General features: G+C 41.4%; 1 protein-coding gene across 1 annotated transcript in view; it reads left to right on the top strand.

Moving 5' to 3' along the window:
* CNTNAP2 (contactin associated protein 2) overlaps nucleotides 1–22,024 on the top strand; it is a 1,833,533-nt gene extending 1,811,509 nt beyond the window's left edge. The window contains exons 23-24 of the mRNA XM_074366860.1: nucleotides 14,091–14,171; nucleotides 16,881–22,024. Coding sequence (XP_074222961.1) covers nucleotides 14,091–14,171; nucleotides 16,881–17,080 — 281 coding nt within the window. The 3' untranslated portion in view covers nucleotides 17,081–22,024. The remainder of the gene's footprint in view (nucleotides 1–14,090; nucleotides 14,172–16,880) is intronic.
* The last annotated feature ends 5,308 nt before the right edge of the window (nucleotides 22,025–27,332 follow it).

Genomic DNA, 27,332 nt, shown 5'->3' with positions numbered 1-27,332 from the left:
TTGAGTGAAAAAAGTAGATAATAATTAGGTTTTACATGGCTATGGCAAAAAATATGATGGCAGTTCCCACGTGATTGGAGTTTGGCAAACACTGGATAACATCACAAGATCATCACAAATACTAGGTAGGCCCTGGCATGGAGCTGTAAGTGCATTTTTTATAGGGGGAAATGATAAAATTATGTTGATTTGACTTAAGTCAATTCTGCTCGATTAGAAACATCCAGTTGTTCTTTTTTCTGCTTAGTTTTTTCCGCCTTTGGATAATAAGTATGGCCTGTTTCTAAATCACATTGTCATGGTCCTTTTATTTGTTTTAATTTTTTAATTAAAAAATTTGTGAGGGAGAGCAGTAGTTAGGTTTATTTATTTTTTAATGGAGATACTGAGGATTGAACCCAGGACCGCGTGCTTGCTAGGCATGTGCACTACATCATGGTCTTTTCAGGACAGTAGTTACAAGGTAGAAAAGGCAACCCCTGGCCCTGAGTTCTGGTTTGTTTAAAGGTCGCAGAGCATCAGGCAATTGCAGTGAGTCACCGCTCAGAATCGTGTGTTTTCTCTTTGTCAGATTCAGGGAATCTTATTTCTGTGGAATGGCAAGGATTTGCCAGCAGAAAGACAACTACAGATGGTACGCACATTCTGTAAAATATAAAAACAAAACAAACACCGGAAAAAATTCGAGTCTGATGCCATCAGTTTCTGTGCTAATGAACAACTCCGGAATGTACATCAAGCTGTTTTAGGAGGCATTCGTATGAAGTCTTGGGGTTTTTTTTTTTTATCACGTTCATGATGTTTAATACAGAATAAATCAGACCGAAGGCCACATCCTAGGTTTTTTTAAAATATCATTAAGATAGACAAGATACTTTAAGATGTAAGATTCCATTTCCTAAGGAATCTTCTGGTTACAACAATTATGACTGGTTACTATTTTATGGAATTTCTAGTACACACAGGTGACATTCTCAGCCCAGGTTGCAGGGTAGGTTGCCAGGGCCAACCTCCATTGATTGACAAGTGCATCACATCCCAGGAAGGCCCTGGAGAATCGGCCTCTAGAAGGTGCTGTGGTTGAAGTCATAGTATCCCCTGGAGCTTGGACTTGCTGGCTGCTAGCCTGAAGCTAACCTGCATCTGATTCTGACAGGCTCTGGACCAGGAGTTCTCATAGACCCTCTGAGAGGGGACATGGAAAATCCAGATGCAGGGAGTAGAAAACAGTCCTCTGAGAATGGTCAGTAATCTGGGAATCCAAACCCACACTTGTCCCTTGGATTCACTCAGGTTCACAGAGCAGCTTTGTTAGCAGTGTGGCTCTTCTCCCAAATGAATTGCAGACTAAGTGGAATATGACAGCTGGGGTCGCTCAGGTTAACAACCACGTCCCCAGTTAGATTCCAGAATATACAGTCTGCCCAGGTACCGTGAACTCAGAGCCAAGGTGTCTGCTTGCCACACCAGACTCTGCCCCTGGAAACCGCATGATTTCTAAATGCACCCCCCTTTCTCTGTTGCTGTCATTTTTAGTGACTTGATTTCTTGTCTATATTCCACATTTTTTTTTCTGCCATCTGAAGATCAAATATTTTTATAGCTTCACATGCAAAAGAGTTATGGATATGATGAACATTTAAAAACTGCATGTATCTATTCAGTTTCCATCATAATTACAAGCTGGTAGTTGTTTTTTTTTTTTTGTTTTAACCACCTGCGAGCACTTAAAATAATCTTTCCAGCTCTTATAATTACATCTTAATTATTTCTGAGCAGACCCCCTTTTTCCATCCTTATGCTAAGATTGCATGATTAATTCACTTAATCTCTGATACCTAATCTTTTTATTATCTTTCATGTCTTTTGTTCCTTCAGTGACTCAAATTCTGCTTTTCTGCAAAAGCATCAAGCCCATTTATACAGCTCAAGTCAAAAGTAATATTAGTGACAGACTTCTGATCTCATGGTCATTTAACTTCCCATCTTGTTTCTATGATGAGTAGCTTTCTATACGTGATTTTGTCAAGTCAAGGGATGTATTTTCAATTTTGACTGTATTACAAATCACCTTCCAATGACACAGTACCTCCAGTTCAATAAGATATGAGTGTCTTTTCCCCACACCTCCGCTAACACAGTTCATCATAATATTACTTTAAATTTTGGTATACTTAATCTGAAATATGAAATTTTGTCATTTTCATTTGGATTTCATTCATCATGAGTGAGATTAAGTATCTTTGTCTATGTTTATGTCACTTGTATTTATCTTTCTCTGAATTGCCTGTTTATATTCTTTGGCCAAAGAACTATTTATATCTTTATATTGTTTCCCACTGGTCAGTTGGTCATTTACTAATTGGCTCATAAAAACTTTTATATATTAAGTAAACTGGCACTTTACTGCATGTGTGAATGTTTTCCCAGTTTGATCTCTGTTTTTTTAATTTGTGGGGTTTTCCCCTATATAAACATTTCTAAATTTCACATGATGAACTATAAGGTGTTTTGTGGCTTTTGGGTTTTGTGTCATGCCTCCTCCATTCAGAATATTTTTTTTAACTATTCCACAGTTTTTTCTAATAATTTTACGTTTTATTTGTAAGATACACATATTTATTGCACTTGAATGTATTTGGGTGGCAGGAGTAAGGTAGGAACCCAGCTTTATTTTTTGCCCCCACTGGCCAGTGAGTTGGTCTAGTGCGATTTATTGGTTGAGACTCCATCTTCTCCCCTACCTTTTCATATCCAAAATTGCTTTTTATATTTAAGTCTATTTCTGGACTCCCTGATCTGTGACATTGATCTGACTCTTCCTGAGACCATAGCAAGCTGTGGTACTGATTGAGCTTTTATATTAACATTGAATTTCTCATTAAGCTAATTTCCTTTTTAGCCTCTTTTTTCAGGCTCTTCCGTGTCCTTACACATTGACTTTTCCTGTGTGATTTCAGAACTCCATTTTTTTTTAACATTGCCTAGAGACTTTATTGGGATTGAATTTTAGGTATAAGTTAATCATAGCATAATTAACATCTATATAAATAATGTTTTCCTGTCCAGCAAGAGAATATCTTTCCACTTATCGTGTCTTCCCTTCACATTGTACAAAATTCATATGAAGACAACCTTAAAACATTTCCGATAAAGTAATTTCTAAGTTGTTCCTCTATTTTAGCAAGGCACAAAATCCAAAAGCTATAGGGAAAAAAATCAATTAATTTGGCATCCAATTACATCAGCAGAACCCTTCACAGCATACCCAGATGAGTGCTTAATTGAATATAATTGGGAGAAGGTGTGTGCCCCGTGGGACCAGGAACCTGCACGATCTCAGAGGGCTGTCTTATTCTGCCTACATACAGACACATCTTATGTGTATATTTTCTTTAGGATTTTTATATGTATATGACATCTTAGTGAGTCCTGTTTTGATAAGGGTCTTATCAAGGTTAGATGTTCAATAGTATCTGATGCCATTTCAACATCTGTTGGAGATCACCGTGTGCTTTTTCTTCTGATGGATTAATGGGGTGAATTGTAGTAAGAGATTTCCAAATAGGGAGCCATGCTTTCCTTCCTGGCTTGAACCACATTTAGTCATGACGAGGCATTTGCTCGAGGTATAACTAAAGTCATTTTACTAAAACTTTTTCAGTTTTGGTTTTTACATCAATAATTCTTGGGTAAAATGGGTTTGTAACATCCTTGTACTTTGGAGGAGAGAATCACACTGGGGGGACTTCTCCATCGCCCTCTAACTAGTGGAATAACTCAAATAAATGCCATCTAACCTTCAATGTGCTTAGAAGCAGCTGGGGGAAACAATGAATGCAGATTCAGTAGGTCAGAGATAGGATTTGAGGCGCTGCCGTTCTCACAAGCTCCCAGGTGATGATAATGATGATGATGGTCCATGAGCCCCGTGCATGGCAAAGATGTAAATCATCTTGGAGCCTTGCCTCCCTGTACCTTGTAACTGGGTACCCTTCGCCTGCAAACCCACTGAAGCTGACTGGTTCTTTATGAGCATAACCCTCTGGCAGCTCTCAACTTCTTTTATGATAATTGATCAAATTAGATTCTCTTTCTCATCTACTATCATTTCTGTTCTTTATATTTTTTTAGAAATTCATTTCTATAAAGTTGAACAAAATAAGTTTTTATAATTCCTTTCTCTCTTTAGAGGTTTATTTATTCATATATTTTATTCTGTAGGTTTAGATTTTCCCCCCTTTTCTTCTTGGTTAGATTATCTGACAACTTTTTTTTTTTTTTTCAAATAACCGGCTCTGGATTTACGTATTCATTCTCTCACTTTTCTGTTTTCTTTGACCACTTGCTTTTATCTTCTTTAAACTGTTGTTTTCTGCTCTTTGTGTAATTTGAAAATTTACTTCTCATCTTGTCATTATTGGCGTGTGGAGGATCCTCTTACGGAGGAAACGGGAACCAGAGTTAACAAATCTAAGCTCCAAGCTTAAGATTCCCACCACTTCTGGCCTCACATCCCAGATGCAATGTCTTCGCATGGCTGTTTTTAACTAGACTCTCATCTAAGGGACCCAAACTGTCTGTAGAGATATCTTGCCTGAAATGCCAAAGCCTTCAGACATCACTGCACGAACAGGTTTGGCAGGACTGTGTTCCCAAGGCAGTGGGGTGTGGTGAGGAAGGGATGGGGTCAAAGGACAGGCTGAGTGGCTGAAGGGACGGGCGGTGGGGTTTGGCCCCCTTTCAGCACCAGGCATCCGCCTGCCTGAATGTGTCTGGGGACTGCCTCCGCTCAAGGCTCCTATGTTCCTAACCAGGACTGTTCAGCGCTCTGAAATGCCACCGTGACAAAGTCCAAAGGGGCACAAACACCCAGCTTCCTACCTCATGTGGGCTTCTCTTTCATCCCAGTTTCCTCCACCTCTCTGTCTGTCTTTCCTTTCGTCCCATACAATAGACTTTAAAGCCCAAGGATGCTGGGATTCTGTCCAGCCCTCTCCCTAAGCTGTCCACCTTCTGACCCCCACCGCACCTGGCACCGCCCTTAGAGATGCCTCTCTCCCTGGTCTGTGTCTGCTAGTCCTCTCCACCCCCCACCCCCCCCATCACCTCCATCACGTGGGGCTGGGAGGGACAGGTGATGCAGGCATGTGTGTTGCTATGGCAACTTCTCTGTTGGCAGAACCACTGACTCCAGCAGCTCAGTGTTCGTTTATGCCTCGCTGTCATGCCACTGAGATGTTATGGAAGCCCATGAAAATGAAGTAGGTTGGAGCTCAGTGCTGTCCAGCGATGTCTGTGTCTGTCATTGCCTCCGTCACAGCCCCATGCTAACTCTTCCTACTGCACTGCATTTTTTAACATTCTTGTATATCACTTGGGGCCATTTGAAGGAGCGCAATCCTCTAAAATAATCCAGCACCACTTCCTTGACGTCATTCAGAAAGACTGACGCTGGCATCTGTGGGTGTGAGTACTCCCAAGAGAACACCCGCCGGTCACCACCCGGAAGTGCTGATTCCACCTCTGCTGGCCGTTCAGGCCTTGTGTCCTGGCCTGTGATTTTGGGAGTTGCAGAAACATTATCCACATGAAGTTTTGGACGTAAAGCCAATTGTTTCAGTGACTTGAGAAGATCTTTGGTTGATGCCCCCTGCTCTGCACAGACTATTCAGAAATGTCTAAAGACCAGGAGGATTTTTGATTCTGCTGGTGAGCTCCAGGCTGGGAACAATCCTGGAAGATAAAATAAAATAAAATAAAGTAAAGTAAAGTAAAGTGAAGTAAAGTAATAAAATAAATGAAATAAAATAAAATAAATTTCATGTTAAAATGTAAATGTACATAAAAATCTGTATGAATAAGGGAGTGTGGTTATTTTAAACTTAGAGGATGAGATGAACTGCTGTGAAATTTCCTCCAGAGAAAAGGCTAAAAGTGGTTGTCGAGAATTTACTTGGGACTTTTAACTTTTAGAAAACAGGAAAGGAGAAAGACAGAAATGATACCTTAAATTTGTAAGTGACTTAAATTGCTGAAACGCTTTTGTTTTGTCCTGACAGCAGCCCCATGTGATATGAGGGGCCGTTACTCATCACATTTTAAAGATCAGTGTGACTCAGAAAATGCATATGTTCCATCAGTAAACACCTGACGTGTGGCTGCAGCAGCAGCTCCACATTGGCATCTCTGGGGGAGCTTCCTGGACCTCCTGATGCCTGCTCTCCATCCCAAGAGATTCTTAATGTGCTGTTAGGACTGTGAACCCACGGGTCCCAGTACTTACAGCACCTTACTCAAAAGTATACAGAGAACAGCATTACGAGGTCTAAAAGTCAGGTAGACTCACCTCACACTCAGTGCTTTTTTCCACTTTTCCTTTCTCACAATGATAAACTTGAATTTCACCGTTAAAGAGTTCCAGTTTTTACTCTGAACTCTTTTCCGAGCTTCTGTCATCCCTTAAATATAACGCCGAAGTCCGAAATCATCAGTAATTTGCATACCTGTAGGGGAAATCTTTGCTCCTAAATACACCTTTCTTCTTCTTTCCACTTCCCCTTTTTTTTGATAGGGAATAAGTCATCCCTAAGACTGCTAGGGCCAATTAAATATTATTTCACCCTCTGTTGACATGAATGAGAAGGGCTGTGACAGCCACATGGCTTGTGCTGGAAGATTATCACATTATCTTGATAATGATGTGAACCATTACCAAGGAGGAGTCTGTTAGTGGGAAAACATCAGGAAGCTTTCAGAAGCAAAGATCATTTGTTTCACAAGGTGCTCTTTGCTGACCATTAGCCGCTCCACCTGCCAACAACAAAGACAGTTGCCTTTTGAGATCTGAGGTTCATTCAGAGAGAGAACCGTTCCAAAAACAATGAAAATACCTAGCATGGGGTTGTAGGTTGCGTTTTCTGAGGTCAATCTTGTCTTGGGGTTGGAATTTTTAATTTTCACTTGTGCTAATGCAGTTGGAAAGAGTATTTCCAAAGCAAGGGCCCAACTGGGCATGTATAAAAGACTTGAAATATGTGCAGACGTAACATTGAAAGCACTATAGTTTTACTTCTGTTCTCCCCTTCAAATAGACCACAGTGGAGGCAGAATCCGGCTGGCTGGCTCTGATCTGGGTTCTGATCACCACTGTGTTCTCAGAAATCATCCTTAACTGTACACTCGACTCTGAACGCTGAAGAACAAAAAGGGTCAATTTTACATTTTGGTGAAACAGCAGTTCCAACACAGACACCCCGCAAAGCTGACACCCCGGGGATGTTGGCAGAGCTGGTCCACAGAGAGCTGGAGTATATGCGTCACCCAACACCTGTTAGATGTTCTGAGGTCGAAGACAACACCCTCTGCAAGTTGAGGTACAGAGCTTATAGCAGAAGACAAGGTGTTTTTTAAAATGCATTTAATTTTTCATTCTACTACCTTAAAAAATATACATCAATAGCAAAAGCAAGTCAGTAATATCCAGCTGTTTCCAGAAGGGCCATCCACAAATTATAGCCCTTGAATTTACTAGAAATATCCACAGAGACAGAGTCAAAGAACACCCTTCATCTCTGCCTGATTCCTCAAATGATTAGATGTGCCTAAATATTCCCAATGATGAAACCCATCTCTTGACTAGATTTGAGAAAACAAGTTACTTTCACCGAGTTCCCAAGCCCCAGATTTGGAAGTCCGACGCCGCTACTGGCACCTGCACATGCCTGGTGGATGCGTTTCGCAGCAGAAGTCTGACAGCAGCCCCTCGGGGGTCTCCTGAAGACGCTGGTCTTCTGAACAGTGTCCATTCTTGACCACTGCCTAGGAGAAGAGGTGCACTACATCAGTGACTGTCTTTAAAAGACACATTTTGGCTCATTCCCTGTGATCGGTTGCTTTCTGCTTCCTGTGATACTTACTCATCGACCCTCTCTTAGAAACTGAGGTGGTTTCCATGATTCAGTGGACAGTCAGTTCTTGCTCATGCTGCTTTGCTGACGACGAAACCACAGATCGTATTAGCTGAGCCGCTGCATAACAGGTACGTGCACCAGGCTCGGGAGCCGTCCGTAACTATGTCCCAGCATTTCATCAGGTGACAGACAGTGGCGCTGGTGCTGTGGGACACTGGACACACCACCTGCCCCTGTGACCTCAGGCTTTTCTACCTGAGCTGACTGCATTCTGCCATCACACAACCCACCCGGCAAACAGCAAAGAGACAAGAATTCTTCCCCCCCAAAAATAGGAATCAATAAACTCCAGAAAAACCAACAACCCAGTATTTAAAAAAAAAAAAAGATCTGTTTTCTCTCTTACATGCCTGTGAATGCGTCTGTGACATCAGGAACCTACGTGCCGACATCACTATGTTTTCCCTCCCTGATGCAACTGCTTTAGAGAATCAGCTTTTTTTTAAACCAGGAAAAGTCTCCAAGGACAGGTCTAAACTAACCATTTATTAAGCCCCTTGGCTGTTTTTTCTTAGACTGCTTTTAATATTAATGAGCGGTAGCCGCTCCCCCGCTCTGCATTCAAAATACTAAAGAATTGCACTCAGAAATGAGAGCAGTGTTCCGATTAGTAGCTTTTACAAGACTAAAAAGAAATAGGGCTAAAGGAAACGGAGCCCGGGGCGTCCTGTCATGCAGATCATTTAAAAGCACACAATGAATCAGCCAAACGAAGGAAAAAAAGACAAGGTCTCAGAAGGAATTATGCCAGTTCTTTGCAGGCACTGCATTAAATTAAAACACAGAAGCACAAGAACAGCAGGAGACGTGAACCCACCAGGAGCCTCAGTGAAAGCTCTCCTGCCCAAAGCGAGGCGTGTGTTCACGCCCCCGGCGGCCTCCCAGCCCTAGTCGGTCCGAATCTGTGTTTTCACCAGATCCCAGGTGGTTTGTGTGAGCCTTAAAGTTTGAAACCTCTGAACGGGAACATTCGGGAATCAGTCTGTTTTCTTCTAAAGGGAGATCAGAATGAGGTGTAAGGAGGAGGACAAACCACACACCCCACCCAAGGCCAATGAAGAGCTCCCCCTTCCCCAGTTTCTCATTGCACAATACGGAGCTTTGTCCCTGACCTCCAGGGCCTCGAGGAAGTGCCGGCCCCAGGAGGGAGAGTCCTGCTACTGATTGCCACTAGGAGTCATATTTTCCTTCAGAAAGGGGTTTAAATGGTACTTCCCAGATTTATCCTATGCCCCCGATTTGGGCTTCCTCATTCCTGCATTCCTCTTAACATCAACATGGATTTATAAACCCCTGCGGCAGAGGAAAGGAGTGATGGAGCGCACACACAAAGAAGCGCCCGACGGTCATAGTAGAGGAAGATGCCACACTACTGGGCTCCCAGCCCCTCCCTCTGGGCTCCCCAGTCTAGACTTTCAACATTCAGCTTGAGAACTACAGCAAGATGCATGGAAAGTCCTGAATGAGTCTGGAGAGCTGGTTCCAGTGACCCTACCAGCCTCAAGATGCTGACCAAAATGCTATCCTGCTTTTCATCCACCTCTGCCATGGGGAAGGTCACAGACTCACCCTATGAAAGTCAGCTGTTGACAATCCATGATCCACAGTGCCTGTAATGGGCCAGCCATAGCGTTGACAACTGATTTGGGAACAACTACGACTAAATACGACATTGTATAGCATAGGGAACTATATTCAATATTTCGTAGTAACTTATGGTAAAAAAGAATATGAAAACAAATATATGTATGTTCCTATATGACTAAAGTATTGTGCTATACACCAAAAATTGACACAACATTGTAAACTGACTATACTTCAGTAAAAATATATTTTAAAAAATTATAAAAAAAATTAAATAGGAAAGAAGCAATGATTTGCCCACCTGAGAAATAACAAGACATCTTTGACATGAAAAGGACACCCTATGTCATGTCTTTGTGTTTACACGATATCTGAGCTTCTGTCAATAATGAGCTATTTCTAATCCAAATACCTATGGTTAATCAGACAAAAGAAGTCAGCGCCAGCTTCGTTTGGGAGATCAGTAAATCTCCTTCCCGAAAAGCAATTGAAGCAATTTAGAAGTTGGCTGAAAACTGATGGAAGGAAATCTAATAAAATCAATTGCTCATTCAGTTCTTTCATATAAAGTTGGCGTTATTTAAACCATCAGGACCTAGAGTAGATGATGACAAGTTCCTTTATTCTGTTTCTTTTCACTTGATTATCCGCTTTGGGTCACTGGACCTTGGTCACTCATGCAAGCAGCTACCACTTGCTTGCTCTTTTAAGAAGCTGGAAACGTTTAAGGTTTGTTTCCCTTCTCTAGTCGAAGCCAAAAATTCATCATCTCTTCCCCATTTGAACCCTGAAATTCTGGTTGGCATCTTTCTGTAGAAACTGAGGCGAAGGGTACAATAGAGAGACGAACCTGAGGCTCACAGAGGCACTGCCACGAATTGTTTGCCTGGATAAAAACCTACTGGCCTCAAGAAGTCTCTCGCTCCTGAAAACATGATCAGCAGTAGCCTCTCCTAAAATAAAACAGCATCTCCTATATCTTCAGCATCTTTGTCGACAACGATTCGTTTTCATGTCTGTTTCTAAACTATCAGTCAATAGTGAATGGCTAAGACAAATTATTTGAAAAGACAAAATAATTTTCTGCCATAGCGCTCAGATTTGAAGGGAGGAAATAAAGTGAAATAAAACAAAGAAACTGCAGAGAACAAAGGCATATTTACATCGTGGAACTCAGACTCCACTGTAAAAAAAAAATGTTGCAATTCAAATGAAATTACAATTAATAGCAGCATTTTTGTTGAAGTGTCTCAAATTATCCCATTAGATGCTGAAGCCCAAGTGGTTTCCATGGCAATATTTTCTCTAGATGTCAGCCACTATGTAATATTTTTGTCCCGGATATACGACAGCCTGAAGCTTTTAGTGTCTTTCATTTGGGGGGAGGTTTTCTGTTAGATAACCTCAGTTTATGTGTATGCATTTAACTGTGTGTTTTATTTGCAGTTGGTTTCTGAGCCTAAAGTCTACAATTTTACACAATATGAGATTTAGTAAATAAGAATTACAACTCCCTGGCTTAAGTTCATGTGCTGTATTTTTTAAAAAGCGGGGGGTGGGGGGGGTGGTTGTTACTCCTTTTTCTCCCTACCTGCTCAGTGGGACCGGCAAGAAATTTGAGGCTAAAGTATTCAGATCTCTTTTTAATATTTTGTTCTTACAACTAGCTTTGAAATCGGTTTCTTGTACTTAACCACCCGCCTTGAAACGGCCTCTATTAATTTTTCACATTCTGTAAATGCAATCAAAAATTCTGATCGGATAGTAACGTTTGAAAGCACAGTTAGCACTGTTCATGACTTCACAAGTGTTACTGTAACGGTGATGACCATTCTCCCTGTGCTGTTTGGGCCCGTGAGGGATTTGCGTCTGGAACACCGGGGCTCTGTGCCACAATGTTGTGTCAGGGTCCTGGGTGGATTGCTCCGCTCAGCTGCTACTGTCAGCATGTCAGTTATCCTTCGTCCGATAACATGTCTCTCCTGCTCAGTTTTGAAGCCACACAGACAGCCCACCAGCCACAGAGAAAACAGCGTCATTGCATGGTCTGAAGGGGGCTGACTGATCAAGCCCAGTTGTTTTCCCAGGTATATGGGAGTTTTTGCAACAAAACAAGGTATTTAGAACATCAAAAGATACTGTTAATTAAGGAAGAACCAGACATCTCAAGGTAATGAATTGAGCACTTAACTACGCACGGGAAGAGGCAGGAGTCTGGGCTCACTGAAGTCAGTCCTTTGATATTCACCTTGAGGCTCTGGGGCCAGTATCCCGTTTTTCTCCATCCTGAATCCCCTCAGGGTGCACCGTGGGGGTGGCTGCAGTGGCTTATGGCTTGATAGCCGCAACATCGATTGTTTACTGATACAGCAGCTGACATTCTTTGGCCACAAGTGTCATTTGGGGACAGAAGAAAAGCGTTATTGAATATAGTCTTTGTCTATTTGACGCAAGTCTGGTCCTCAGACTTAACATCCCAAAATATAGGTTCCTGGATACTCCAGCGCCACTAAAATTGCTCTGCTCTCCTAGCACACTTGGAGCAGGGTGGCGGGGGATAAAGTTAGCAGCCAAATGGAGCGTGTGACGTGGATGAGGTGTGTGGTTTGGCCTCGTCAGTGTCCCTCGGTCTCCATGTTTCTCAGTGTGCATTTCCAAGAGGATGCTGGTACCCAGAGGAGAGGATACTTAACAATGAAATCATTTGAAATAATTTACATACAAATGAATCTTTTGAAATCATATCAAAATAGCAATGACTCTGCTTGCCAGAATAAAATGGATTTGCCTCCAAGGATGTAAGCACTCATATACATAAGGACAACCAGCCTCGAGTTACAAACAAAGCCATGAAAATAGGGATGTTCACGCAGACACAGAACCCTGCCCTTGAACTCCTTAAGGACTTTGTTGGACCTGCAGGTTTTCCATTGGTTGTTCTCTGATGATAACCAAAGACTAGTGGACACAGGAATCGCTAGCAGCTTTTCTGTATTCAAGATGTTTCTTTCCTTTGTTGGGAAAAAGTAAGAATGCTGCCTTGCTTTAAGGGTAGAATTGAGTTTAGGCAAGTGACTTTCAAACTTCTACCTGCGTGGGTGACTTTATTATTCGAAGAGGCTACACAGATGTTTATACACCTCTTAATGGACTGATTTTAATTATACCAGTGAACGAACATCCAATTAGCTTTGCTACTTGTCTGCACTATTTGTCATTGGGACTGCAAATATGATTAAGATTGGCCCTTGCCTTTAAGAGGATGAAGTAAGGAGTGACATGAATTAAGATTATTGCCATTAGATCCCTTTAAAAACTAAAAATAGAGTTACCCTGTAATCCAGTAATCCCACTCCAGGGCATATATCCAGAAAAAACTCTAAATCAAAAATACACATGCACCCCAGTGTTCATAGCAGCACTGTTTACAATAGCCAAGACATGGAAGCAACCTAAATGTCCATTGACAGATGATTAGATAAAGAAGATGTGGTGTGTGTGTGTGTGTATATATATATATATATATATATATATATATATATATATATATATATATATATATAATGGAATACTACTCAGCCATAAAAAAGAATGAAATAATGTCATTTGTAGCAACATGGATGGACCTAGAGATTATCATACTAAGTGAAGTCAGACAGAAATATAAATACCACATTGTATCACTTATATGTGGGATCTTAAAAAAAATGATACAAATGAAGCAGAAACAGAGACTCACAGACGTAGAAAACAAATTTATGGTTACCAAAGGAGAAAGTTCGGGAGAGGGATAAATTAGGAGTTTGGGATTAACAGATGCACACCACTATATATAAAGCAGATAAACAACAAGGTCCTACTGTACTGCACAGAGAACTATATTCAATATCTTGTAATAATCCATAATGGAAAATAATATGAAAAAGAATATATATATGTAACTAAAACTATGCCCAAGATGAGCAGTGAAGGTATAAGATTTTATCCTTGAAAAGCAACTCTCAGTCTTTGAAGGGTGGTTTACATCAGGGAATTATGCGTCTTGATGACCAAATCTTACTGTGTCCTGTGGGTGTATGAGTTACATCGTGGAACCTACAATTTCAGGCAATTCACTATGAAGAGGTAGGGGTCATAACTAAAACCACATTCATGCTTTAGATTAGTATTTTGACTATATAAACAAAACTCTTCAATGAGGCTTGGAAAGTTCTCATTAATAACAATTTTCATCTTTTTTATTGTTCCCTGTATATCTCCAGCACTCAGACTGGTGCCTGATATAGAGTAGGCATTCTACAAAGGTTTGCTGAATGAATGAATGAATGTACTGGCCATATCTACTTAGTAATACTTCTCTCAAGAGAGAACTTAAGTTTAAAGAAGAAACCAGAGTTTCTAAAAACGTTATATTTGTTTTTATGTGAGCCAGTTTTATTCCCATAAGATAACTTTATGAGCTGTATGCAAAAATTAAATATCAAATTGTTTGGGATTAATGATCTACATGACTTTCCATTTCTTCCCCTCCAGCCAGTGCTGATTTTCCGTATAATCCAGGACAAGGCCAGGCTATAAGAAATGGAGTCAACAGAAACTCGGCCATCATCGGAGGTAGGTGATGTGTGGAGCAGTCTTTCACGTGGCCACGCACCTGTGGGAGGTAGTCATCTTCAATAAAACCATCATCTAGAAGGGAAAGAGTTACCTGGATTTTTACTTTATTTGTTTTGCTATTTAACTATGAGTGAAGATTGAGAAGTACAGATGTAACCTGGCTACCTTTTAATGCTAATTTGTTTAAAAAAAAAAAAAAGAGAATGGTAGTGGTGAACTAGCCAGAATCAGAATATGCAAGTATGTAGTCATGGCAACAGCCAGGACATTTCTTCCTTGCCCTCCAGTCTTTTCCACTCTCATCCTCTAGCATCTTGAGTGGTCCAGGAGAACCTACTACAAAAATGGGAAGGACTGTGCCCATCTGGTTTCAGTTATCTTAATCAAAGTTATCAGAAAATTAATCAGCCGGAGTATCTAAGGTCTTCTAGTCTTTTCTTCTCACTGCAGATAGACGTGCAGAATCACTTGACTCTCCTAGTGCAATTCCTCATGTTTGGATCAATACTGATAACTCTGTTGCCACCTTCTCTCTCTGTTCTTCTGTCTAATTTCCTAAAGAGGTTTCTGACCTCTCTGAGGATGGCGAATATGATAAGCGTATCAAGGAGTTTAAAGCCAGCCAATCAACTCAGCTTAGTCAGCAGGTATATTTTCTATAGGAAGAAAGTAGATACGTGTGTGTGTGTGTGTGTGTGTGTGTGTGTGAGACTATAAAATTAGAATACATTCAAAATTTTTCCTAATGCACATTGTCCAAAGTTACAGGAGCATCTTTTCACGTGCTTATTGCCATTTGCAAAGCTTTTGTGAAGTGCCTGTTTAAATCTTGCCTGTCTTTTAATTGGATTGTTTGATTTCTTGCTGTTGATTTGCAAGAGTTCTTGTATTCTGGCTACAAGTCCTTTGTGAGACATACATATTGTGAGTATTTTCTCGCAGTCTCTGAGTTGCCTTTTCATTTTCTGACTGGCATTTTTTGAAAAGCAGGAGATTTTAATTTTGATAAAGTCCAATTTTTCTAACCTATTTATAGCTTGTGGGGATTTTTAACCCTATCTAAAACAAAAAAAAAAAACTGCCTAAGCTAAGGTTGTGAAGATTTTCTCCTAGAAATTTTATACCTTTTGTTTTTATTATTCAGTCTATAATCACTTTGAGTTAATGCCTGTGTATAGTATGAGATAAAAGTCAAAAATCTTAAGTGAATATCTAGTTATTCGAAGACCACTAGTTGGACTATGTTTTTTTCCAATTTAATTTCCATGGCACTTTTGTCAAAAATCAACAGACCATATGTGTGTGTCTCTTTTTTCTGGCCTCTATTCTGTTTCGTTGGTCTGTATGTCTTTCCTTGGCCAATACCATGCTTCCTTTATTCTTGTGTCTTTATAGTAAGTCTTGAAATAAGCAGTGTAAGTTCTACAATTATTTTTTAAATAATTTTCACTATTCTAGGCCCTTTACATTGCCATATGAAATTTAGAATAAACTTATACATTTCTACCAAAAAAATAGTTTGCTGAGTTTGCTGTAATTTTCATTGGGATTATATTAGATCTATAAATGAACATCTTAACAATACTGACATTGAAATATAGTATATCCATCCATTTATTTAGGTCTTCTTTAGTTTCTCTCAGCAAAGTTCTATGATTTTTAGTCTACAATCTTAGACAACTGTGTTCAATTTGTTCTATTACAAATGGTATTTTATTACTTTCATTTCCAAGTCTTTCTTGCTTATATATAAAAATACAAATTTGACCTTGCTAAATTTACTGTTAGTTCTAGCAACACTTTTTTGTATATTCCTCAGAATTTTCTATGTAGACAAGCCCATCCTCTGAGAATAGAGTTCTTACTTCTTCCCAGTCTGTACACTTTTTATTTTTCTTGTTTGATTGCACTGTCTAGGACTTTCAGTACAGTCATGAATAAAGGGGCTGAGAGCTGACACTCTTGCATTGGCCATATTTTAGGGGGAATGTGTTTAATATTTCACTGTTAAGTACAATATTAACTGTAGATTTCTCCAAGATGCCCCTTAACAGGTTGAAAGTTTCTTTCTATTGATAGTTACCTGAGAGGCTTTTTGATGAATGGGTGTTGAAGTTAGTCATATGCTTTTTGTGCTTCTATTGAGATGATCATATGGTTTTTCTCCTTTATTTACTCAATGTAATAAATTACAATGCTTTATTTTTTAATGTTAAATCAGTCTTACTTCCCTAGAATTAACACCACTTTGTTATTTTCCTTTTTACCTGTCGCTGGGTTTCAATTGCTGAAATTTTATTAAAGAGGAACGTTCCATCACTTTCCTTTCTTGTAATGTGTTTATCTGGTTTTAGTGTCAGGATGATGCTGGCCTCATAAAATGAGTTGAGTAGTATATCCTTCTCCTCTATTTTAAATCAGACATGTAGGATTGATATTACTTCCTTAGGTGAAGTTTGTTAATAGTGTTTTTGAGGTGTTCTAAATTCCTACTGATTTTCTGTTTGATTGTTCTATCAGTTACTAAGAGAAGAGGGTTGAAATCTCCAAATACAACTCTTTTCAGTTCTGCTAGTTTTTGTTGTTTTGGAGTTTTGTGTTTTGGATGGGAGAGTAGCGTTTGAGGGAACCATGATGAAGTGGGGGAAAATGTTGGCAGATGTATAGGGTTTGTTTAACCTCCAGTGCATCTCCTGTCTCCACCAGGGGTCATTGCCGTGGTGATTTTCACCATCCTCTGCACCTTGGTCTTCCTCATTCGGTACATGTTCCGTCACAAGGGCACCTACCACACCAATGAAGCGAAGGGAGCAGAGTCAGCAGAGAGCGCAGACGCCGCCATCATGAACAACGACCCCAACTTCACAGAGACCATTGATGAGAGCAAAAAGGAGTGGCTCATTTGAGGGGTGGCTCTTTGGCTGTGGGATGGGGAGGGGGGATTACTCGGAGGGAAAGGGACAGTAGCACCCTACTTCATACTCCTGAGCACATCCTTAAAATATCAGCACAAGTTGGGGGAGGCAAGCAACAGAAAGTTCCTGAGACTGATCGCCACAAAAGATACTTTTTGATATTTCTTTATAGCTGAGTTTCCCCTTCTGTATCAAAACAAAATAATACAAAAAAAATGCTTTTAGAGTTTAAGCAATGGTTGAAATTTGTAGGTAATAACTGTCTTATTTTGTGTGTGTTTAGAGGTGTTCTAAAAACCCATGGTAAAGGGGCGAGTTTTCTACATTTTTCAGAGCCCTTAGAATTGGGGTATTTTTTCTGGAGAAAAGCTAATGCACATACACATGGCCTCCAGCATTCTCTCCCTTCTGCATAGAGTCAACCTCTAATGGGCTATTGGAGTAATTAGTTTGTGTTCCTATGATATTTATTTTGGTGTCCTGTGAATTGGAAAAGGAAAGCAAGGGTCAGAGAGAACCTATGATTTGCCAGTTTTCAGAGACCTCAGTCTATGCCAGTTCTCAGAGAGTTCCTGCCCTAAGCAGCTGAAGAGAGAGAGGGTGGGGACAGCGTAATCAACACAACCAAGAGAAGCTTTAAGAGCCCGGGGATGCAGTTTCCTGTTGGGGTTGTTGGTTTTATTTTCCATTGGATTCTACGAGATAATATTGTCCCATATATAGTCCTAGACTCAACCAGTGTCTGTAACTATCAGCTACAATCCCTGGTGACCAGCTGTTACAAAAGACCTTTCCTCTGCTTTACCTACGACATGTTGGGTTAATTGTATGCATGTGTGAGCAGCTCGGTGGGGAATTCAAGCCAGATGTTAAGATTTGTTTGCTCCATGTCTTTTATAGTCGGTTAGCAAGAGCATGGACACTTTCTAGCGAATGCGTAAATTAGGTTATGCTTTTTGTTTTGCTTTCCATCCCTAGTTTTTAAGACCCTGTGACAAAATCCTAGCAGACAGTGTCCCTTGAATGGAAGCACCAAAATAAAGCCAGTTATGATCGCTATTTTTATTGCTATGACTCTGGAATCATGGGGAAAACGCTGCCGTTTTTTAACTCATCTATTCCATGTATTGGTCCGTCCTGGACAGACACACTGCTGTGAATCAGGGATCTTCCTCGGCAGAGACCTTTGAAGCTCGGGTTCATCACAACCTGGTAACTGGTTAGAGAAGGGACATGTCCAGTCAACTGTTCCTCAGTTTAAGCAGGAACCTTGATCCACTTATTCCAGCAAATAACTATTAATTTAAAAATAATAGACTGTGTGTGAAACAAACGGGGCAAAGCTCCAGCTGGAGCATCTAAAAAATAATTTCATTTATTTATTTCAAGAAAAGATTACACAAAAGTTATTTCTACAATGACTACCATTTATAATTGTATTATTCAGGCTTTTAGACTTAATAAGTTCCTTAAAAGTGTTTTTAGACTCCAACATTTTGAGGAAATTAAGTATGATCACTTTTTTCTTTCACCTCCTGGAAGAGGGCAAGATGCAGCTTAAAGGTACCGGTGCTATTTTTCTGATGACCTGCCTCAAGAAAATGGAAATTCTTGTTCATTTGGGTTCCATACTCAAGATACTTGGATGCCTAACTTAACTGGAGGGTCTCGGTTTCTTGAGTGATGGAAACTGTTATCCAGAGCTGCACATGACCCCAGTGTCTGACGTATTCCAGAGGAGACAGTGGACCAGTCACTTCACCTTCAAGTCAAGGTAACAGAACAAAAGGGAATCCTAAGGCCCTTTTTACAGTTGCTGACCTCAGGCACCACCATGAACGCCCTTTATTGAAAAAAGGTCTTGATCTTTCTTCTATGAACTGCATTTAAAATGAAAAGCCTTTATTATGACCAAACAGAACACTGTAGCAGATGACATATCGAAAACAAAAGTTATTTATTTGACTAAGATGATTACCATTAAGGATTCTTTTATAGAGTGTCACATTGAAAAAGCAAATTTTAAACATTGCATTTAAAAATGTTTCTGATTTCTTAAAAACCTATGTTACAGGTATTACTTGTGCACTGAACAGATAATGCCAGATGGAAATCTGTTATTTATGGCATTTCCCATAATAGCTTTATTCTTTATACATCGAGCATGTTCCCTTTCTTTCTAAAATTATTAAGGGGTTGAAACAATCAAACACAGGCCTTATACTAAAGTGTTCTCACCCCTTCTCTTCCCTGTCTTCTTTTCTCTTTTGTGCCACAAAAAGTGAAAAATAAAACCTAACACTTCTCACCCAGTTTTGGAGTGACTGAAGGTACCAGTGCTTCTCCCATCTCTCCATCCCTGGAGGTTACAGAGCTATGACCCTGGCTCTGCCCTTAAGGGGGTGACAGCCTGGCCAGCGGACAGTCGACACAGAAAGGTGGATAAGGTATTAAGTAATGAAGTTAAGTGCCAAATGAGTGCTGCAAATCTTCTCTTTGGGACCGCAGTTTTCACCAAATTTCCTAAATCTGTTTGTGAAGGCCGCATCCAGTACCTTCTAGAGGGTGAATCATTTGGTTCTTGTGGAGAAACAGAAGCAGCCTTTTTTCCAGCCCCCCAGGCAGCCGTGACCCTCTGACCCGAGCTCAGGGCCCAGCGTGGCTTTGTCAGTCATACTCTGCAAAAGCTTGACATCTTACATCCCAGTACCTTACCTGTCAAACACAAAGACCACTGGTGGTGTCTCTTTAAATAGTAACAGACAGAACAAAAACAAAAACATTTTTTTTAAACAAGAGGTTGTTTTAAAGTTTCAGGGAAAGCTGGCGGCTGATTTAGGGTTGTTTGTGCAGGAACCCTCCTCAGGTGTAAAGCAAGCATCTCTGTTTCGAGTTGCTGGGATTGGGGGCTTTGAAGGAACGCAAAATCAGGGCCGTTCTAAGCTCTCAACATATCCCCTTGAGCTCCAGGAGCTCAAGATGGGAGACGTTACATTCTTGTTGTGTTCTTCCCTGGCTTTTAGTATATAAGACAACATTTCCCCTTGTGGCCTTCACCCAGCCGCTCAGAAAAGAGAGACTTGTTGTGTGGAAGTTTTTAAGGAGGAGCTGGAGACGAGTTTGGAGAGGCTTTGTGGGAAAGTCTGTTGCCCTGCGTTTGACAGACAAGCATCCTTACCTGACAGGAGCAGGATTTCAGAGGCGCAGGAAGAAGACCTGGCAGGAGCCCCAGAGTGGATCTGAGTGTTGTCGCTGAACATCTGTGCAGAAGTCACCAGGTGCCACTGGGAGCTGGGTGCACTCGCACCATAGAAAGCTCCAAAGGAAAAGCAAACAGCGACCAGTTATGGGAACATAGTGTCAAGGTAGCGTCAAGAAGGAACTTTTATTTCCTTCTGTAACAGGATCTGATCTTTCTACTCTACGCCTTGCTCTTTTTCACCTTCTCCTTTCTCCTGCGGTGTCAACATTTTAATGGTTCCTTTACCTTCACCCCCACCGAATTATTAGCACTTGATTCGAACCTCTTCATATTTTTTTCTTTTTCTCCCTTCTGTCAAGCAGTTTTCAAAAAGAAAGGCAACAACTATTAAACTGAATTTCAGTGAGCCAGCCAGAAGGATCTCTAAATGGCTAGTCCCACTAGAGCCACCTCATCCGGAAACAGATGGGAAGCAGATAGTGTGTCTGACTTGGGCTGGAAACCAATGGGCACCATTTTTAAAATGGTGTTTAGGTAAGAGTGGATCCTAAGAGCCAGCTGGTCGAGTCCTAACCCCTCCTCTCTCCCTGATCTCGGCCTGGTCGCTGAACCTCTGGTCCTCTTTGCCTCCTATGTGAGATAGAGCTGTTTTATCTAACTGACAAGACAATTGTGAGGTGCCATGGTTTCTTGGCTGCAGAGACCTTGAAACCCAAAAATAAAGGCCAAAGTCAATGGACCTATTAGAAGACTCACTTCCCAGCTTGTGGTCTTAAGTCACATCAAAAGAAACAACATTGCCATGTCCGGGAATGTAGAGACTCGGGGCATTGCTGAACTAGATTATGAATCAGGTAGACAGCAGAGAGCTAATCTGTCAACATGGGGAGATGAAACACGGCCAAAGGCCACAGAAACCAGAACTCCATGTGTATAGAGCACGAGGTTCCCACCTGGGTGTGATCTGTAGCTTACACGTGCCCCAGTGTGATTGGACAGGTTTATAAGTAAGACGCCACGAAAAGCAAATTGACTACTTCACTTAGCCCAGTGGCTCTGTGCCTACAGTACACGTACCCTGCATGATGATGTTGGAAACCTTCGATTTATTTCACACCAGTATTTTTTTGGATACAAGTGGTATGTGAAACTTACTGTCAGTGAAATAGGGAAACTGTGTTGAAAAGTTGGTTATCCCCCATGGAGCGAAGACTGGCCAAAGGTAATAAAGATACACAGGGACACAGGTGTTAAAAATAGGCACTTATGGGTTTATTTTCCAGGTGAAAATGTGCTTTAGGAACAGCTCTGCTTAGATGGTCTGCACCATTTTCAAGTCTCGGCTTATTTAGAACTGCTGGGTTCTGAGATGACTGGAAACACGGAGATGTCTCTCCTCTTGCAGGCTGAGAAATAGTTCCCATACGACTGATTCTAAGTTTTGTTGGATTTTTAAATTTTTTCTGGTGAGCATAGTGACTGCGGAGGTTAGGGTGGTGAAAAGTTGGGCTAGTATTCTTTCTGTAAAGTCAGTTAGGATTCCATCCCTGTGGAGTAACACCGAACTTCACTCTCTAAAAGCAACAGCATGTAAACTAGAATGAAAGAAGGTAATTATGTATGTATGCTTAATATTCTTTGTGAATGTCTTTCACTGAACTAAAATTATATTAGAAACCAGATTGATAAATAAAAAAAAAAATCCAAAATAGTTTTAATTATCCTAAAAGTGATTCTTTGTGTTTTTGTTTTACTCGATTCTCTTAGAAGTCATTTTCACCCTTCAGCGAAGAAAGTTCCAGGCACTGAAACATACACCTCTTTGGAATATAAGCTTTCCAAAAGCTGTGGGGATGTGATCCTTCCTCGAAGACAGGTCTTACATGGCGGCATCCATGGCTAACCTGCTTTGCCACACAATCCATCCCTCCCCTGTGTTTCCTAAAGTAGCTTAATGGATGTTGGCTTCACAGTTTGGATTATTTTACACACAGCTTGATAAAATGTGGTTAGAGTTAAGTGATTTACAGGATATATTCTGAGCCTCATTTGGGATGAGCGAGTAACACGGGATAATGGACAGATGTGTCCAGGCCAGTGAACTAGGTAACAGGGATTTACAATGGGTCCAGAGGGGCAGATCTTTCTAGATGCACTCTGGACATTAAGAGCTGTGGTCTTCAGTTATTCCTCCCATTTTCTGGCCTTCTGTTACCATGGGGAAGCCATTTCCTGCCAATCAATTTTCAGTGAAGCATTTAAATGTACACTGAATACATGTGAATTTCAATTAAAAGCGCGGCCTTTCTGTTCTTCAGCAATTCCGCAGGCCAGTCAATAGCAGCGTCACTCCAGTATATTTCAAAGGTGTTATGCCAGGAGGGTCTTTGTCATGATTCTGCTTTTCGAGTGTGATCCAACAGGTGTGGGGGGAAGGTCAGAAAGTCCTTGGAGAAAAGCAAATCAGCACTTAGAAAAGTTCATAACAAATTTTAAAAGAATGAGCCGGCAAGTTCAGGATCTACCACCTGCAACCAGAGCATGGGAGGCACAACGTGCTCCCTCCCCTCCCCAGTCCCGCCGGCCACCAGCCGTGTGGACACCAAGGTCAGCACATTCTGGGAAGGCAGCGGCTTTATTCTGCACAAGGCAATCTTTGTGACTTGAGTGGGGAGCAGGGAAGCAGAGAAGGATAGAAGGAGTGGTTGCGGGGGCGGGGTACAATGAAAAAACATCCAATTTTAACCTCTGTCGGGGCTGACACGGCCTGAGGGACTTACCAGAACACAGAAAAGAGGAAATAATTGTGTTATTATTTTTTGAGAGTTTGTGGCCTCCCAAAAGAGCCTACGTCTGAAAGCTAACTCTTTTGAGCCAGTATGAGGTCACCATTAGCATGTGTTCACCTTGCCGTGGTCACTCCAAAGACCATGAATTCCGAGAAACCAGGGCTGAATAACCCCTGAACCTGAAGCGCCCTTTCCCCTCCCACAGACCCGCCAGCACGCCTGCGCAGGACCGCAGCCCAAAGCAGTTTGCAGAGAGAATACAAGCGGGTTTGGGGGGGGGAGTGAGGGGGGTGTTTCATTTTTCCATAATCTTTCCGTTCGTCTTAATTCATCCCCTGGGTATACAGTAAGTAAAGTCTCTTGGGACAGGTAAGTAAATACTTATGCCAAGTCTTCACCAAAGGACTGAAACCTACAGTTTTGTTTTGTTTTTTTAAGTCCCTGGGACTGAAGCATGAGAAAGGTAGTCATTTATTTCTTCTAAAAATAGAAATTCAGATTACCAAGTGTAAATTAAGACATGACAGAGGTGCTGTATAGCACAGGGAACTATATTCAATACCTTGTAATGTCCTATAATGAAAAGGAATATGAAAAGGAATATATATGTGTTTAACTGATACACTAAGCTGTACACCAGAAATTAACACAACATTGTAAACCAACTATACTTCAGTTACAAAAAAAAAAAAAAAAAGATGTGACAGAGATGAAAAAGGCCGAGATGTAGAAAATAACATCTTGTTAACATTTTGTTTGTTTGTTTACAGATAGAAAGTTGGAAGACAAAATCTGTAAGTCTAGAAAGGTCACAGCGAAAATGGAACAGGAGGGCAAGCTTTTAAGTCATGAAAGCTATAGAAAGGGTAAATATGCACTTACTCCTTAAGACCTAGTACAGGAGGACTAGGAGCAACTTTTGGAGCCAGAAAGGAGGTACATTTAGAGCCAATAAAGGAAAAAATACAGGGCAGCCAGAAAGAATTGTTGCAAGCAAAAATAAAAAACAAAGACATATAATTATCTTCTAAAAATGACTGTGATTATTTTAATTATGATCCCACCACATGGATTTTAAATGGAAATCAAGATTGGGGAATCAGTTCATTTAATAGATATTAATGGAATGCCTCCCGGGTGCTTGGCACCAGTCTGGACTCGGGAGTCTCCAGAAAATAAGACAGACACTTCCCTGCTCTCGTGAAACTCAGGTTCTAGTGGGAGGAGAAATGTGATAAGCAAATAAATAAATAAAATGCAAGAAAACATGATGTCTAGTCGGGGAATTAATTACCTTTCGTGGGGGGAGGTAACAGTGTGACTGCGTGGTTGCTTTCGACAGGTGGGGAGGGAAGGAGGACTTCTCCGAGGGGACAGTGGAGCTGAGCACTGAAGAGGCAGGAGCCTCGCAAAGATGGGAGGGAGGCTCACTGTGGACCAGGAAACAGCCGAGGGGGCCCCGAGCTCAGAGGTGTGGCCCCTGAGACAGTCCACGTGTCTGAGAAGAGGACAGGAGGGGGCACCACCCAACAGATGCCGTCTCCCCTCCGCACGTGTGACTGTTCCTTCTGACCGTATTTGAGCTGGAGAGACTCAGAAACAATTTCAAAGTGTTTAGAGAGTGTGATTATCAGGGTTCTCTAGAGAAACAGGACCAAGGGCGAGAGTGTGAGAGAGAGGGTTAAAGGAAGCGGCTCGTGTGATCTTGGCTGCCAAGTCCAGAATCCGTAGGGCAGGCTGGCCAGTTCCAAACTCAGGCAGGGTTGAGTGAAGTCTTATATATGTGTACACACACCCACACACACACAGTCGTGTATGCTGCACTCAGTGAACCCACTCTTGGGTATAAAGCCCCCCAAATTCTCAAATTCATCCCTAAAAGTCATGTTTGAAGACATCCGCCTTGGTGGTGTTGGTGGAGTAGGGACCTGAAGGCAGTGCAGCAGCCTGGTGGTAAGAACCCAAGTTTTCAAACCCCGCTCTACCACTTACTAGCTTCTTGATATTTTTTTGCTTCATTTCTCCATCTGTAAAATGGGGATCATAGCAGAATTTAAGTTAAGTTACTTACACATTAAGTTACTGTAAGGATTAAATTAGTCAATACATATAAAGTGCGTAGAACAGAGTCTTGCGTAATAAGTACTCTGTAAATGGTAGCTGTGAAACTACCCTCGGGTAGTTTCTTAGAGAAATTCTTGCAAAGGCCCATAAGGGGACATGTGTACGGACACTCAGAGGAGTGTCTGCGGTAGCCAGGAGTGGTCAGCATCAGAAGTATCTGTCAAGTCGTTACATAAAATAAGGAATGCTGTATAGTCTTCGGAAGTCACCACTACATACATACACAGCAACCTTACGTCTTAAAGGGCAGGGAGGGATGAATTAGGGGTTGGGGATTAACAGACACACATTACTATATGTAAGATAGATAACAAGGACCTCCTATATAGTACAGGGAACCATATTCAATTCCTTGTAATAGCGTATAATGGAAAAGAATCTGAAAAGAAAGTATGTATACGTATCTATATGTATAACTGAATCACTTCGCTGTACACCTGAAACTAACACCGTAAATCAACTACACTTCAATAAAAAATTGTTTAAAAGAGAAAACATAGTATAGAGTGAAAAGGTAAGAAACAAATTAGACTCATAAAACAATAGAATTTATTAAAACTAAAAACCTACATACAGAACAATGAAACATTTGCAAGGACCCATGAATAATTAAGGCTCTGCACATGTACATATACATCCTTCTATAAAATATATGTTAGACAGAAAACAAAATATTACTGTCACTACATGTGGAATGGTAATGCAGGAAGTGGGAGAGGGAAGTGGGGTGGAAAGGACATAAAGGAAAACAAAAGAGAATTTGCATGGACGGATGATGACAAAATACCTTTTTCTGGGGAGAATCACCAGCTTACCTCCCAGCCCGTGGTGGTGGGAGGGGAGAGAGAGGGGCAGGGAGAGCAGCTGCCCCCTCCCCCGCCCCCCTGTACACAGGGCAGCGCAATGCAACGAGGACTGCAAGGGGCCCAACGCAGGAACGGCTGGCAGGAAACGCCACTGCTAATGCAATCAATTAATCAATAAGAATTAGTAGATGATCAAAGACAATGTGAGAGGAGAGTGACAGCAGAGCATTTCCGTTCTTTTAAATCCAATAAAGATCCCTGTATTGCGGAATTGAAGGAAACTCAGGGGAAAGGGGCCTGCCCCTCCCTCTCCGGTTCTGCAGATGAACAAACACGGACCCCTTTACAGGGATGTGAACGGAAGAGGCCGCCTGGCTACTCCGCCTGCGGTTTCGGGAAAACCGCCCACCCTGGACCGACTGCGGATGACCCGCCCACAGCCTGACTGCTCACTCGGAGTGGAGTAAGGTCTGCAACCAGTGTCGAGTGGAACCAGAACAGCACTTCTGCTGGTCAAGTGAGTTTGAGGAAGGTCAATGGTCAGGTGTCCCTTTATGAGAAGCTGGGCCAGTGGGCAGGTGTCCCTGTTACATGTCCTCATCGTAAAGAAAACGTCCTGGTTAAATCACAGATCTTGCTAGAAGCACGCTTGAAGCTGTGTCAAAAACACAAGAAGCTTCTGTAATATATTTCTGGGTGATCGCATTATAACTCCTCTAAATTAAATTTACAGAGTTCATTGGCTTTTATTCCAAGCAGTAACCATGTGTGCCCTTTAAATCATCACAAGTGTAGCAGCTATATTGATGACTGCCAGACCTGTCACTGCGAATCTCAGCATAAGCACTGCAGAAGGGAACTCTAAAGTTTAATTGGTATCCCTGTCTGGTATTAGAATATACAAGTCCGGGACATATGGGGAAGAAAAATGAGTTAATGTGAATCGTCTTAACATGAAGCCAGCATACAGGGCAAAACAGACAGCTGCATTTATTCTGAAGCACTTGCCTTGACACGTGTACTGTATTATGTGGTCGATCTGGAGGAAATATTTACACAGCCCACAGACAGAAAGGGGCTTTAGGAGTGACGGGGTGCTGATCTGGGTATGGTGGAACAAACTGAATTTACTTTTAATGAAGAGCAGCAGTCAGTGCAGGGGGAAAAATGTATTCGCTAGAGTAAGTAGATGTGAGGGAATTCTTTTCCAGGAGGACGAGGAGTGATAGCAGCATAAAGGGTAACAAAGCTTCAGTAAGGTAGATGGGGTAAAATCAAGAAATAATGCTGGATGGATGCCCTGCCTCAGAGTGCCTTTGTTT

Source organism: Camelus bactrianus, chromosome 7, assembly GCF_048773025.1.
Source record: "Camelus bactrianus isolate YW-2024 breed Bactrian camel chromosome 7, ASM4877302v1, whole genome shotgun sequence".
Taxonomy (NCBI): Eukaryota; Metazoa; Chordata; class Mammalia; order Artiodactyla; family Camelidae; genus Camelus; species Camelus bactrianus.
The sequence above is the reverse complement of the archived record's forward strand: the minus strand, read 5'-3'. Positions and strand labels throughout refer to the sequence as shown.